Raw genomic sequence first — 16,338 nt, forward strand, 5'->3', positions numbered from 1 at the left:
TATATATATATAATAAATTCATTATTAACTTTTGCATTTGTTTGAAACCAACATACAGTTACTTACAAAACTTACAGTTACTGAGATGTGACAGAACATGAGATAACTAGTCCCGTCTCCCATAAACCACTACCAAACCTATCAAACAGATAAACAACCTAAACTACTGGATAGTTCGGTTCTGATTTGTTCTAGCTTTCTTGGGTGTTTTACAGTCAGTATGAAATTTCAGAAACAAACATAATAGGTTGAAATGCAGACATAAACAGGACAAACCAGTTCAACTTACCAACTAGCAAGAAGAAAAGCTGGTGTCTCCACGACACTGATGCCATGGCGTGTCGATCTGAGTCAAAGCTACAGAAGTTTGTGGATAGTCGATTAAACGGCACTATTCTCTCGACACTCGACACATCTGCGCTTTTGGCAGGTAATTTCGCAGAGTTTCATTCAACGCTGAATCTCCGCTGAAGACGCAGAAGAGAGAATTCCTCCGTTCCTCTCAGTCACCATGCCCTTGTCTTTTATAAAGTACTGCTTTAGTGCCGAATAACGCTCAAAAGAACTGAACTGGGTCTCGGATCAGCTGAAGCGTGCGCTCAATAGTTGTCTGAAGTCGCTCGTGGACAGTCGGGCTGTGCGCTCCAGCGCGCGTCAGGCGCACAAGTAAAAGATGCGAGCTGTGCTTGTGGCAACAGTACAAACGAAGCCACCTCCCTCACGGCTCATCAACTTATGCTGGCTAATAATAAACATGAGCATAATTAATTAGAATAGTGAGGGAACCACTGTTACTTACACTGTGCAGTTCACACTAGGGAAAAATGATAAACGGATAAAACATTAACGACAATATGAACAAGAGCTTTATGCTCATTTCCAAATGTACTACTGCGTAAGTACGCACTAATTTTATATGTATAATATAATAAATACCCAGACTGCTATTATCCAATGCCGAAAATGAAAGAAACTTGCCTAGTAACTTCCGATGGATTGACGCAAATGTTCATGTCCAGATGAAATGTCATCATTTAAGCGCAGCCCCATTAAAAGTGAGATTTTGCGCCTTCTGTGGTCACGATCTAAATTACAGGGGGAACTGCCAAAACAATGATGAATTGGACTGAGAAATACAGCGTTAGCAGCAGTTCTGCTAATAAGAATAACTCAAATGTTCGAGAAGTATTGTACAAACAAGCAATCAATAACATCAGGCAATTATACTGAATTCTTCCGGTTACATTTGTGCCTTGAATTGATGTGTATAAGTTTACTTGTCTGCTGTAAGTAATCATATGACATTTATTTGACAATAAATGTTTAAATTGTCTATTATTAATGTATTAAGATTGTTCTATATACTTTTTGAACAACCAAGCATTTAAGTCTAGTTTCAAATTATGACCGTGAATAAATCAAACACTTTCATCTTGTATGATATTTTGATGGTGATATATATTATAAGTAAAATAATATGAGTGAAATAAGTATAAATATGCGGTAAATAAACTGGTTGTTTGGAAATCGTAAGGAGCACGAGTTTTAAGCAGTGATCTGCATTTGTTTCTGATTATGTCATTTTAAAAATACATTTATCATATACATTTCCTTAAATATGAGGTGAACAACAACAAAAAACTGAAAAAGTATCTTGTGTGAGTTCCACTAATTCGTAAGTTTAGAGCTTACAGCTAGAGGACTCGAGTCTGATCCTGTTCATCTCATGTGAAGAGCTCTGGCTCCATCTGCTGCTCCACTGGAGACTTCAGCCACACTGCCAGGGGAAACCTTTCAACAGATATTATGACAAACTGACAAACAGAATAACCTTACCCGAGTCTATGGCAGCTCCGAGTCCAGGAAATTACTGCACCGTTTCTAGGTTCAGTCAAGCAAAGAGAGGAGTGAGGTTATGACCACAATTTTGTCACTGCAGAGTAAGGAATTCTAGTGAAGAATCTTTTGCTATTAAGGATTGGGAATATTTTTGTATACTTAGACTGAATGAAATTCTTTCCTCTGCACAACTTGGTGTAAGGTTTGGTCTGCCTGACCAGATCCAGTACAGTTTAGTCTTAAACCTACAAACATTGTCAAGTGCATTAGGTTCGTTGAATTTCCTAAAGTTCATTAAATTCCTTCTTTTATGCTTAAACAAGCAATACAGGCTTATCCACACATATTGGATTATTATCAGCAACATGAGATGAAATTCTAAACAGATTTGGAACAATTTTAAAATCATCATCATCAGCTTTTAAATATGCAGGTGCATCTCAATAAATTAGAATGTCGTGGAAAAGTTCATTTATTTCAGTAATTCAACTCAAATTGTGAAACTCGTGTATTAAATAAATTCAATGCACACAGACTGAAGTAGTTTAAGTCTTTGGTTCTTTTAATTGTGATGATTTTGGCTCACATTTAACAAAAACCCACCAATTCACTATCTCAACAAGTTAGAATACTTCATAAGACCAATAAAAAACTATGTTTAATGAATTGTTGGCCTTCTGGAAAGTATGTTCATTTACTGTACATGGACTCAATACTTGGTAGGGGCTCCTTTTGCTTTAATTACTGCCTCAATTCGGCATGGAGGTGATCAGTTTGTGGCACTGCTGAGGTGGTATGGAAGCCCAGGTTTCTTTGACAGTGGCCTTCAGCTCATCTGCTTTTTTTGGTCTCTTGTTTCTCATTTTCCTCTTGACAATACCCCATAGATTCTCTATGGGGTTCAGGTCTGGTGAGTCTGCTGGCCAGTCAAGCACACCAACACCATGGTCTTTTAACCAACTTTTGGTGCTTTTGGCAGTGTGGGCAGGTGCCAAATCCTGCTGGAAAATGAAATCAGCATCTTCAAAAAGCTGGTCCGCAGAGGGAAGCATGAAATGCTCCAAAATTTCTTGGTAAACGGGTGCAGTGACGCTGGATTTAAAAAAGCACAATGGACCAACACCAGCAGATGACATTGCACCCCAAATCATCACAGACTGTGGAAACCTAACACTGGACTTCAAGCAACTTGGGCAATGAGCTTCTCCACCCTTCCTCCAGACTCTAAGACCTTGGTTTCCAAATGAAATACAAAACTTGCTCTAATCTGAAAAGAGGACTTTGGACCACTGGGCAACAGTCCAGTTCTTCTTCTCCTTAGCCCAGGTAAGACACCTCTGACGTTGTCTTTCCACGACATTCTAATTTATTGAGATGCACCTGTAGAACTAAGAGGCAAAAATTATACTAAGAAACTATAAGTAGGCCATCCATTCTTTTAGTGTGGTTTCTCTTTTTAACAAGTAAATCGCAAGCTGTAACAAATTTCCAAGTTATTAAAAAAGTAGGGGTCCAATAACAATGTTAAAATATTTTTTACTTGTGAAACATCACATTATACAAAATTACAAGGCTTACAGTCAATGTATTGATATAAACAGATCACTGCTGTGACATCTACAGATCATTCATATATGTAAATAAGCCTACAGTGTGAGACTTGGAGAACAAAATGATTAGCATATCAATGGATTCCTGTTACAACTGCCTTCTGTGATTGAGCACTTCCACTAAAGACAGGAGTATAGAGCAAATCAGAACATGTAGACCATACAAACAACTTTAAAAAATCTGACGTATAATTATTTACAAGAACTGACTTTATAAAAAGTTCAAATTTGACCTTCAAACATTTCCTCCCAGTGATTTCAGATCCAGTGATTATACCAATTACGTACTTTTCAGTGTACTGAAAAACAGCAGCAAATGCTTGCAGTGGAGGAGGAAGGGTCCATGAAAGGCCTCTCATTTGCGGTAACCACTGACACATATCGCAAATGATTTCCCCCCGTATATTAGTTTGTTTACATGGTCCAGATCTTTTTAAGTTTTGATATTGTATAAGCCAGTGGGTGACAGAGGTCTCAGCTTCTCCTGTATCTGACATAACATCTCATACAGCATTTTTAAACCGTGAAACACTTAAGAACTGCATTTACACACTACACAGAACACCCAGTGAAATATTTCAATTAAACACAGTAGATGACAAATTACACTGTAACATGTTATGTTGTAATATGTCCATGTGCATTTAAAATCTTATATGAGCTATTAAAATAAGGCAGGTCAAAACTACTATGTTTGGATAAAAACAGCATTGATAAAAGTTTCAAACAGCAAATCTTGTCTTAATGACTTCATGACTGTAGTTGCCCAATGCTACACAATAGTGCTCTAACAAATGTGCAGTGTAGAGTGCAGTACAGTACTTACAAGTGTAATAATGAATGCAGCTACTTCATAAGAATATAGAAAGCAGAGTAAAAGAAAGGCAAAAAAGAAGAAGAAAAAATAGAATTTCTGTAGGAAAAACTACTAGTTCTAAAAATAGTCAGTGATGCAAGGGTTCACAAGCTCTTTGACAGTCATCCAATCAGAGAAGATCTAAACAGGAAGTGGACAGTGGGTGGATCAAACATTCTAGATGATCAAACATCTCGTTGCGACAGGAATGGGTCATTTATGTGCTTCTGCTACACCTGTATAGAGTCACTCAAAACTGGTATAAAAATTATAAAAGGAATGGTGGTCCCCAAACACTGGATCCTGCTGTTAGCCCTTTGTGATTCTTGGTCCTCAGTGTTGAGATCTGGGCTTGCGGATGCCATCTGTCAAAACCCAGCATTCTTGAAGATGAAACTGCAACCCCATGCATGACCAGAGTCCAGTTGTCTGTGCCTGCATTGTAAGGGCACTGGAATGTAGGAAAACATTTGATGGACCTGTGACAGGTGTTGGGCATGTGCTCAAGGTGTCGCTCTCAGAGTTCAGTGGTCAGCAGACCTTTGGGCTTGTGGTTGTCGTCCATGATTGGGTAAGCCACAATACTGTCAAAGATCAATTCAGCAGTTGTCAGTTACAATCAGAAGCTGAATTAAGAACAAACTTTAAATTTTTTTTTAAATTAAATAAACTTCAGTGTTTGAAAGCAATTTCCACTGCACTAAAACCTTTTTTTTTATGTTGCATGTAAAAAAACACTACTGTTCAAATGTTTGAGGTCAGTATGATTTTTATTTATTTATTTTTTATTTTTTAAAGAAAGTACTTTAATTCAGCAAGGATGCATTCAATTGATCCAAAATTACAGTAAAGACATGTATAATGTTACAAAATATTTATATTTTAAATACGGCTCTTTTGAACCATCTATTCATCAAAGAATCATGAAAAAAAAGTGGCACAATTTAATTCTACAGTAATAATAAGAAATGTTTCTACAGCATCAGCATATTCGGAAGGATGTGACAATGAAGACTGGAATAATGGCTGCTGAATATTCAGCTTTGCCAACACAGGAATAAATTACATTTTAAAATGTATTAAAACATAAAACAGCTCATTTAATAATGTAATAATATCTTACCATATTCTTGTTTTTACTGTATTTTTGCTCAAATAAATCCTTGGTGAGCATAAGAATCTTTTCAAAAACATTAAACATCTTAATGACCCCAAACTTTTGAATGGTAGTATATTTAATTGAATACACTACTACTTTGTAGTGGTTGTCAGTGGAGAAACATGCCCACATAATCAGGGCCGCTGCTGGCCAAATGGGTGCCCTAAGCAGAATTATATAGCTGTGCCCCCTCCCCCAAATATTATGGAAGTGTAAAAAAAATCAAAAAATAAAAACTACTATAGGGGCCAAAATAGAACTTTAATCAAATATAAAAGTAATTAAATCAATTGTAATTAAACTTTATTATTTACAAAGTACAATTGTAGTTATATAGCCAAAAAAAGGAAATAAATAAAATTACACATTAAATAAAACATTTTAAAAGATTAAATATTAAAAAATAAACAATAATAAATTAAATCAAAAATCAAAGACCGCTTCATCCTCTTTTGTAACAAATTTCAGTATTGACCCTGCATTAAATGAAGCAGAAGATATTAGTCACTGAAGAATTACTGAGTGCACTTCTACATAAACAGCTATTAGTTAAAAAAATAAAATATATAAAAAAAATAAAAAAGTAAATTAAGAGCAGTCAGTGTAATAAAACATAGTTAAAACGGCTATGATTTTATTAATGCAGTTATCTGATTGATTTTATAGTCTCAAGCATTCAGAAAATCACACAAAAGAAAACCAAGCAGTTTTACTACGATAAAACCATGTTAATTTTTGTAAGGGTTGTGATGTCCATATGTTTTTGTTGAAGAAATGATAGAGGCTGTTGCAATTCTATCGCAAAAAGGTGGCCAAAAATGAAAGAATATGTGGATATTTGAATGAAATGTTTGGTCAATATTAAACAAGGATTTGATCGTCCTGTAAGTGTAACAGCAGCAATTACCAGGCCTTTGGCACCCTTTGTAGGCATTTGTAAATTGCTTATTTATTTTGTATTACATTATGTATTTTAACAGAGTTACTCAATGAAACCATAGGATTATTATTAATTAACCAATCATTATTGCCTCATTGTTTTTATATAATCCATTTTACGTCATTTTAAAGGCTGTTGTTCGCTTAGGTCTATTTTTATTACCACAAAAAAATATTAGGCTAAATACTTTGTTAATTATTATTTGAAGTAACAAAACCATGGTTAATTTGTGGTTACCATGGTTACAATAACCATTTTTTTTGGAACATGGAAACTCAAGAGAGAATATTAAGGCAGATGCGTTGGTGGTGATGAAATTATTACTGACATTAAAACACGTTATTAACGTCAACAGACAAAAAAAGTTTCACAGGATTATGAACGTACATGAAAATGATATACGGGCTTCATCTTGGGCTTTTTAACTTTTTCTTTTCTTGGCGCCCGGACTGCTGATGCCTTTTTCCGTGCATAGTTGTCCATCAATTATGATCATTTGCAGTCATCCGTAAACAAGAGGTGAGGTGAGGGCGGGCGCTGATGCGGGAATGGCGCGTCACGTGTGCTTAGCCTACTGCATTCACTGTAAAATGCATTTCTTTAAATTGTATATATATGTTCATGTTTATATTTTTATTCATGTATGCATGTATGTTAATATTAATATAGAACGAAAGTTTTTTTTTTTTTTTTGAGCAACTGGGATGGTGCCCCCCCCTGGGAGTTGGTGCCCCACGCAAACTGCGTACTCTGCCTATAGAGAGCTGCGGTAATCCACATAATGGTGAAATTACAGCATTACTCCTCTTGGTTTTATCCTCTACCAAGTTGAAAATGGTCAATCTGATTGCTTAGGAAAGTAATAGGACAACTGTCCTCAACAGAGCAGAGAACGGTAATGGAGCAGGGATGAAACAAACCTGGTGGCAATCACATTGTGAGTGTGAGAGAGATTTGGGAGTGGGGAAATAGCAGCCCCTTCAGGATGGTGAGATGACATCTTTGCTGTACAGTCAAGGAGGCCGTTAGTAAAGGTGCCAGACTGCTAGAGGTGAGAGAGGAAGCAGGGGGACAGTCAGTCACTAAATGAACTACTAGAAATGTGAGAGGAAGTGAGGGTAATGAAAATGTACACTCCATTGAACATGTGGCTTGATAGCGAGTCATCTGAGTCAACATCATCAGCTGCAATAAGAAAGCTTCTTCTAAATCTATAAATCTACAGAGTGCATCTACAGCGCTGCAGAGAAATATGAACAGGCATCCATGTACAATAGATAGTTGTATAGTTGATAATGTAGATAGTTGCTGTTCTTCTACGATGATGCATAGATCTGTGTCTGGAGTCCTCACCAGGAAAAAAGCTAAAACTCAGTGATTGCTACAGTCAGTTGGAGGTACTTTTAAACCTTACCAAATGCATCATATTCAGAGTATTCAATCAATCCATTATCAGATTTCATTTTCATGTAATATCTTCATCAAAATTATTCAAAATAACGTTAAACGTTTAGACAAAACATAAAAAAAGGCCTTGATTTTAGATGTCAACTCACTATAGGTGTTGAAGCTGGAATGATCCAACGAGGAGTGATTGTGGGTTTTGGAGTTGGCACCTATGTCAAATCAAATATTTGAATAAAATATTAATACTTCAACGATGTGGAAACACCTGAAGAAAATAGGCATTATTGTTCCAAACAGTCAATTACATAATCAAACAGTAAACCTTTGCTTACTATAAGCATAACAAGCATATTGTGAGCTGCAGTGCTAAACTTACTACAGGAATGGGGTCTGTGAAGTCTATCAGGTTATCAGTCAGAGGGGCTCTCAGCGGCTCAGAATCCTGACCTTTGACCTGCATTGTAAAAAGCCACATGCTCTAAAGCGTATGCCAACCAAAAGCACATTCAATTACTAGATTTGCATTTCCTGCAGGATGTGTCAATTCTGGCAAGACATCACTTTGACAACTATTTGAAAACATCAAAAAAAAAAAAGAGACAAAAGAGGGACTATTCAATATAAATAGATACAAATATAAGTAAATAGTAAATGTGGCATTGTGAGGTGGATGCAAAGTGGCCCAAGTCCAAAGAACCCACCCTCAAGTCTATGATATTCTAGTCAATGTTCCCTCCAAAAGGTTTTTTTTTTTTTTTTGGTTGCGCAAAGCAAAACTTTTCTCTATTGGGCAGACATTTCGGCCACCTGAGCAAACACATTCTTTATACCAGACCTGTACAGCGTGCACACAAAAAAGTGTGTAACTTTTTGATTCAACTATTTGATTCGGACCCATGATGTAACTAAATGATGCACATTTTAGGTTATCTGAGAAAAAAAAATTCTACAGTGCTGTTACACCAAGAAATTATATTACAAATTAAAAAAATCTCACACAGAACAGTTCAATTCTTTAATAATATAATATAATATATAAAAACAAACTGAAGCATTTAAACGGATGAATATGTAGCACTTGTGTCTTGTTTTAGACTCGAAAGGAGTGGAGTGGAAGATATAAAACTTACACAGGAGACCAGAGGTTGAATATAAAATTAACACTTTACTGTAATACGGCAAACACAAACCAGATGTTTGGATCAAAAAAAAAAAAAAAACAAGTAACGAAAGGTAAGTAAAACACACTGCAGTAAACGAGGCAAAGAGTTGTCTGAATCCAGTGCAAACAATTACTTACATTGGAAAGACACTGTGAAAGACATGTGCCCGAGTGGACAGCATTCTGGAGATCCTTGCTCGTTTCCAGCTGGGTGCAAGCTTGCCGTACAAGACATTATTACAACTCTTGGGGATGCTGACCGCCACCCACCTCTGTGATTCCACTTGGCTTATTTCACCTCAGGCCTCTCTAGCGGTGGAAAAACAGTTTGCAGTTGAACCCTGCCAGACATCTTCACCGGCTGATTGTTGTCTCACGCAGTTGTATCCAGGCATTGACACCGTGGAATCGTCGAGAGTTTCTGACGTCAGGTGTTCCCCTAGGGGTCATTCCTTCTTGTCAAGAGGTGGTCACAACCGTTGCTTCCCTCTTCAGGTGAGAGGCATCATGGAATCACAGGGGGTGTTTGTGGCCATTGGTCTCCAGCTCGGTCCAGGGACCACCTCAATCTCCTGGAGTTGCATGCAGTTTTCCTAGACCTGCAGCATTTCTTGCCAGATCTGGCAGGCTGTCATGTCCTCATTCGGTCCGACAACTCCTCGACAGTGTTTCACCTGAACCATCAAGGTGGAACAAAGTCCCTGAAGTCCCTGCATCTCACCCACAAGATACTCACTTGGTCTCTTCCTCGACTAGGATCATTGAGGTCAGTTCACCACCCGGGATCAAGCAATCAGATAGTGGATGCTCTGCCAAGGGATCTTCTGCACCCAGGGGAATGGAGGCTTCACCAGGATGTGGTGCAGAAGATATGGGAGCAGACAAATCTAGTGAGATAGCGCACACTGTTTCCCCAGATGAACGTTAAGCAACCCAAACTCACAGCATATGCAGAGGAAGAGTTTGTCGACCGAGCTGCTGAGATGGAGACGTGCACCACGCTTGTAAAGGATAACAGTGCAACAACAAAGCACGTTCCCAAATGCACATGACTGGAAACCCAAACAAACAACACATGCAATAAAAGACCAAACAATATAATGCAAGCACTGTCCAAGGTTTTACCACAAACTCAACTTTATACTGATATTGCGAGACCGTTATTCACCTCAATGAGTAACATTGACATGTTTAATATCACAAGATCTTGTGTGCTCCCGAAAGCCAGGAGAAATGGCTCTGTATGTATATCAGTTGCACTGCATAGTTAATTTTGCGCAAAACTATTGTTTTTATCGAAAAGAAAAATTAACACTAATTTCATATATACTGCCTTTTAAAAATTCAAATACCTTTTAATAAATATGGCTGTTTTCAAGAGTTTTATAGGACTTAAATTTCAAAAAATCAAATTCAAGTACTTTAAGCATTTTAAGCACCTTGTACGATCCCTGTTTATAGCCTAACTTAAACTGTTTACATTTGTTGATTGTATTTAGGCTTCAAAATTCATAAAAGCTGTGGTCATCTGTGAAGATTACCATGATGAACATTTAAATACCATCAACTTTTATTGCTCACAGATTATTATTATTATTATTTTTTTTTTTCTGCAATAAACCGAAAGCCAAGGGAAAAATCCTATTGGCTTTTTGTCGAGGGAACCAGGAGGATGTTAACTATGGGTTGTCATCCCTCCAGCACTCTATTGACAATCCTGATGAACCACCGAGTAACCAGCAGCTGGAATGACATTAAGCCACTGTTACCTTGGATGACTGGGCTTCATTCACTGGATCTGATGACAGAGATGAAGTCACAGAAGAGATGAAGTCATCTGCGTTCTCTTCCAGGCTGAGGACAGACAATGAATAGAATGAGCACTTTCATGAACAAATGCCCTGCAAGTCTTTTTTTCTGAGTGAATCTTGAAGCTGCCATATATGATAAAACAATGGTGGCTGTAGCTGTGGATGAAAATGTTTGTGAATATTCAGGTCTTTTCAATAGTGATGAAGCATGTCTGAGAAGAGCTCTGGACCCAAACCTTTTGATTTTGAGCACTGGAAATGAACACAAAGACATTGAAAACCTTTGAGCATTTCAAAGCACCTCTCAAGCTATTCATTAGTGTTCATTCAAAGGAAATCACACAGGAAATCACAATGTTCACCTTTGAATGAAACCTTATGAACACCTCTAATGAAGTGTTTAAGGAAATGACTCAAGGTCATTTTGTGATTACTGTTGATTATGGGTTTGTGTGTGTGTGCGCATTTAGACAGCTTCCCACCAGAGCAGAGCGGCTTTCCAGAGAGTCCTGACAATATTTACACATTTGGCAGATGATTTTGCCATTGTGCGTGTTCCCTGTGAATCAAACCCATAGTTTTGGTGTCTACAAATTGAGCATCTGATGTAGGCATCAGTAGTGAATTATAATGTAATCTCTGGCTCTTTTCCATAATACCCAATTTTCAAATTGTATATAATTTTAACCATCAGTCACATAACATTTATTTGATTCTACAGACATCTAATTGTAAATGTGACGTTGGACAGAGAAAAAAAATCTTCCATATTAAGACTCATTTTCCACATGTTTCTTTTATAATGTGACTATCAGAGCTGAATGGTTCCAGGTCAGTGTACACAGCTAATCATGCAGTCAATCTGTGGCATGAGTACATGTGGTTACATAAGAACATGTTTCCAGGCAGACCACGGCCATATGACCCATCTGTAACTACATATCAACGGTTGCCACTAGATGGTAACAGTAAGCTTTAAATCACAGGCTACATTAAAGGGGTCATATGATGCGATTTCAAGTTTTCCTTTCTCTTTGGAGTGTTACAAGCTCTTGGTGCATAAAGAAGATCTGTAAAGTTGCAAAGACTAAAGTCTCAAATCCAAAGAGATATTCTTTGGAATGTTCTGGGTTCAATACAAGGTACAGTCTATGGACATCATCTGTGAAATGCTTTCAATTAGAAAAAGAAAATAAGTTATAATTTATTTTAAATTAGCAACTGCAGCATCTCGGTCTAGTTTTTAGGACACAGAAGTGCTCAAATTTGTTCTACCTCTTTGGGAAAATTCTTGCTAGTTCTAATTAACATACACTTCTGTTCAAAAGTTTGGTGTCAGTAAGTGTTTTGGAGAAAATTTGTTATGCTTACCAAGGATGCATTTATTTGACCAAAAACATAGTAAAAAGAATGTGAAATATTTAAAACTGTTGTTTATTTTAATATTTAAAATAGGATGACCATATGTGCCCTATTTCCCGGACACATCCTGGCCAGGATTTCTATATTGCCTAAAATATCCAGGTTTTGGCTTTGTTTTCGCTGTGCAGACTGATCAGTGTATGACATTAAAGTACCATGAGAGCTTTAGAGGGCAGATGACTCCTTATGCTTTCGAATCGATCTCGTGGTACTTTGATGTTATACACAGATCGGTCTACGCAGCCCCGCTTCAAGTCGAACACACCTAATATGTATTTGTATTTGCATTGCTTTGCCTGTTCTCTGTAGATCCCACCTTCTTATGTGCCACGATTGGTCGATTATGTACAATGCCTGCATGTTATTGGTCAAACTACTTTTCAATTACTACCTTCAGCAAGTATGAAAACAAGAAAACAAAAGCCAAAACCTGGATATTTTAGGCAATATAGAAATCCTGGCCAGGACGTGTCTGAGAAAAAGAGCATGCATGGTCACCCTATTTAAAAGTGCAAAGTGTATCTTCAGCAGCCATTACTCCTGTGATGGCAAAGCTGAATTTTCAGAAGCTATTACACCAGTTTTCAGTGTCATATGATCCTTCAGAAATCATTCTAATATGCTGTTTTAGTGCTCAAGAAACATTTCTTCTTATTATCATGGTTGAGTCTTTTGTAACATTATATTTTTCTTAACATATTTTTGTATTAAATTCTCACAGTAATGTAAAATGTATAATGTCTCAATGAAACAAAAAGGGTCAAAATAAAGGCTTTAATTTACTCATTGCAACTCATTTCCACAAGTTTGGAGAGAAATATCCTGCCATATCTGTCCTGTCCTGTTCATTTTAAGATTAAACCAAATAATATAACGGCATAAAAGATTTAATCTTGAAAACATAAAACAAGTCCTGGCTTGTTGATGGGAGGACTAGATGGCCCCTTTAATCTGGGTGTGCCACAGTTTCTGCCTGCCTGCTTGTGCTCCACTGCCTCAGACATTGTCCCAGGAGGATTACAGGCCCACAGGCTCACTCACATGGCCCTACTATGTCTTAATCCACACACTCAAACAACAAAGCAATGCTTCTTTGTAGTACACTCTTCTCACTGTTCTTGGACTAGGTTTTGTGTGCTGTGGTCTCACCTGCTGGTAGAGCAGGGCAGCAGGCCGGGCTGTTTTAGCAGGTCCCAGGACTCCTGGCGCTCCGCTCTCCCACTCACTGGCAGAGAGGTTGTGCTTCCCATACGCCCCCCATGACCCGTCAATCTGATAGAGTCAGACAGGCATTGCTATCCATCATTCACATCATTACTAAAAATAATAATTTTTAATAACTATCATACAACAAATATCTGTGCCCATGTTATCTGTGCACAAGTTTTACAAGAAGACACAAATATATCATACCTGGCTGCTGCTTCCTGTAGGTTACAGTTCTTGTCTGGAGCCAGTCCAAGCTCATCTCTACAATCCTAAACAAAGAGATGAACCTTTCCAAACATATACAAGCACTTTGCACTTCAGTATACCCGACATATAACTTCAGTCTACCTGTCCCACTTCAGTATACCTGACATTAACATGTTGATGTCGTAAGCCATGTATGTAGTCATTAAATCACAAATACTCCCTTTGAGGAAGACGAACAGCCAATTGTCAAGTTGCTGAATACCTTGAGCGCTGCCTCTGCCTGAGCTTTCAGGACGTTGCTCTTGAGTTCATCTTGAGCTTTGAGCTGGTTCAGAACAGGACTGCTGCTCACACTATTCAAACTTTTTTCTGTTATTTTTACCACTTCCTCCTGCACAAAAAACCAAAGCATGTTAGCATCAAACATTAAATGTGTAATGATTATAATTATACTTAAATATATAGGCCAGGCTGAAATAATCATCAGCTCTTTATGGGAAATGACCTTACATGACACTGATACAGAGATCAATGACTGCAGTAATAGCACAAGTAATTATCTTCCCTATTAATATTAAATTTAAAGTACATCCTCAGGCTGGATTGACACAGTGGCCATCACAATCTCTGCACCTCGTATTTAAAGTCTATGTCAAGCTTTAATAAGATGCAGTGTGTGTGGAGGGGGGACATATTGCAAAAACACCATTTACAAAAAGCTTTGTTCTCAGTGTGTGCAGGGCTTCCGGTTGGCTGAACTGACCTGGTTATTCATGTTGAGGTTGACATTGGTTCTGGCTGGAGCAGACACTGGAGTGTTTTCAATCTCTAGTTGCTTGAGCCGAGCTGCAGCCTCTGTGGATGAGAACAGTGAGCATCATTAAACAATGAGAGGTCAGACAAGACAGATGGAAACACATCTGCATGTGTGGGGATTAAACCATGTTCACTCTGGGGATAATCAGTTCACACGATGGAAAGGCAGAGCGTAAAAATACTGTAACTGTACAGACAATGATCAAATAATAAATAAAAAAAGTTGTACTTCGTTTCATAAAAGCATGTAGATGTTACAATTGTTTTCTTATTTTATATGAAAGAGATGAGGAATTTAAATATATACATTTATATACCCAATATACACTACCATTCAAAAGTAAAGGGTTGGTAATAGGCTTGCTGCGGTAGTCAGTGTTACCGGTGTTCGGCCACACACCGAATAGATTACTTAACCACCGCAGTACTGCCCCACTGTTGTTTTGCTTTTTTTATAGAAATAAAAACCATTTAGTTCAGTTGGACAACAGACGCTACTAAGTTCGCGCTGCAGAGCCGCAGCACAGTGCAGCAAAAGTCTGATTTCACTGGTCACGTGAAGAGAGTGATAGAGGCACTTTCAGTACGAGCGCTTCGGGTGTATACGAGCGCGAAGGTGCATGCAGAAAAAAATGACACAAATACTGAGAAAACGATGGTGGATGGAGGCTTTGGTTTTCAAGAGAAATGTAAAAGTAAAGTAAAAGACCGCTTCTCAAACCAGAGAGGGTGAGCATGTTGTTTTCTTGGCAATAAAACATGCAAGCACCATCACAGAAAGCCAATTTAGTTTCAATTTTCTTTTTGTTTTCATTTTGAAAATCCTGCTGTCTTTGCTGTTTACCTGACGTTAATCTATAGATGCTTTTTTTTGTTTGCTAAACTTTCTATAATTTATTAGTTGATATACAACACAGCATGTGGTGTGTGCCATGACTCGTCTTATTAATTTTCATTAATAAACATTATATAAGCTTGTTTGTCATTGTACTGTTGTATTGTTGTTGTGCTTTTCATTAAGAATACAAATGAATCCATCTTGCAAACCTTCATTTTAGTCTTGGAAAGTGAAAGGAGTAAATGCAAAAGAAGATGATCTTTTCTTGTAAAACCAAGATCATTTTATACATTTTAAAATTTAATTTATTCCTGTGACGTCAAAGCTGAATTGTCAGCAGCCATTACTCCAGTCTTCAGTGTCACATGATCCTTCAGAAATTAATTTAATATGCTGATTTGGTGCTCAAGAAACATTTCTAACCATCAATGTGATCAGGTTGTGCTGCCTATTATTATTGTGAAAATCATGATACTTTTTTTTCTCCATGATTCTGAATAGTTCTTATTTGTCATCTTTGATCAGTTTAAAGCTTCCTTGCTAAATAAAAGTATTAATTATTTAATTTCTTTAAAAATGTTTTACTGTCCCAAACTTGTGAATGGCAGTTATGTGGGGTGGTACTGGCCAATACTGTTTTATTTATTATTTTGAAGTGGAGTATCCTGGAAGCAGACAATATTAGTGTTTACTTTTGACCCAGTTCCAACTATAAACTCTTTCTGTGCCAGGTTACAAAAGCACATTTATAATGTATATTATAAAATTGTTTGGATGCCCAATTTTGCTTTTGAAACAAATTTATAATTGTTGTGAACAAATTAAGTTATTAGGATTAGAAAATTCAGCAAGACAAACATTGTCCAAAATTTCTGCCAGTGCATCCCACTGTATCTGTGATGTATTAACTCACCGGTCAGAGAGAGGGTCTCCTCTGCGGCTGTGCTGGCAGTGGTATGAGCAGAACCTGGTCCCACTTCTTCTGCTGTTACCATGGGAACAGGGACTCGAAGAACCTCATCTATGAATGTCTCCAAGAGGTCAGTCACCAAGGGTATGCTG

The 16,338-nt window shown here is 37.5% G+C and overlaps 1 protein-coding gene across 7 annotated transcripts in view; it reads right to left on the reverse strand.

Moving 5' to 3' along the window:
* Window positions 1-3,352: 3,352 nt before the first annotated feature.
* Window positions 3,353-16,338, reverse strand: part of LOC107566159 (band 4.1-like protein 5) — a 62,689-nt gene continuing 49,703 nt past the window's right edge. For 4 of the 7 annotated variants that reach the window (XM_016251534.1, XM_016251530.1, XM_016251532.1 and 1 more), the window contains exons 17-26: window positions 16,190-16,335; window positions 14,386-14,477; window positions 13,885-14,013; window positions 13,620-13,684; window positions 13,356-13,478; window positions 10,743-10,827; window positions 8,188-8,265; window positions 7,961-8,020; window positions 7,325-7,449; window positions 3,353-4,889 (exon numbers count right to left, since the gene is read on the reverse strand). In XM_016251534.1, the coding sequence (XP_016107020.1) occupies window positions 4,823-4,889; window positions 7,325-7,449; window positions 7,961-8,020; window positions 8,188-8,265; window positions 10,743-10,827; window positions 13,356-13,478; window positions 13,620-13,684; window positions 13,885-14,013; window positions 14,386-14,477; window positions 16,190-16,335 (970 nt within the window). In that variant the 3' untranslated portion in view covers window positions 3,353-4,822. Of the gene's footprint in view, window positions 4,890-7,324; window positions 7,450-7,960; window positions 8,032-8,187; window positions 8,381-10,742; window positions 10,828-13,355; window positions 13,479-13,619; window positions 13,685-13,884; window positions 14,014-14,385; window positions 14,478-16,189; window positions 16,336-16,338 lie in introns of those variants that run through there. The other 3 variants (XM_016251533.1, XM_016251535.1, XM_016251537.1) reach the window with 3 other exon arrangements.

This window comes from Sinocyclocheilus grahami, unplaced genomic scaffold (assembly GCF_001515645.1).
Source record: "Sinocyclocheilus grahami isolate Dianchi unplaced genomic scaffold, SAMN03320097.WGS_v1.1 scaffold1052.1, whole genome shotgun sequence".
Lineage (NCBI taxonomy): Eukaryota > Metazoa > Chordata > Actinopteri > Cypriniformes > Cyprinidae > Sinocyclocheilus > Sinocyclocheilus grahami.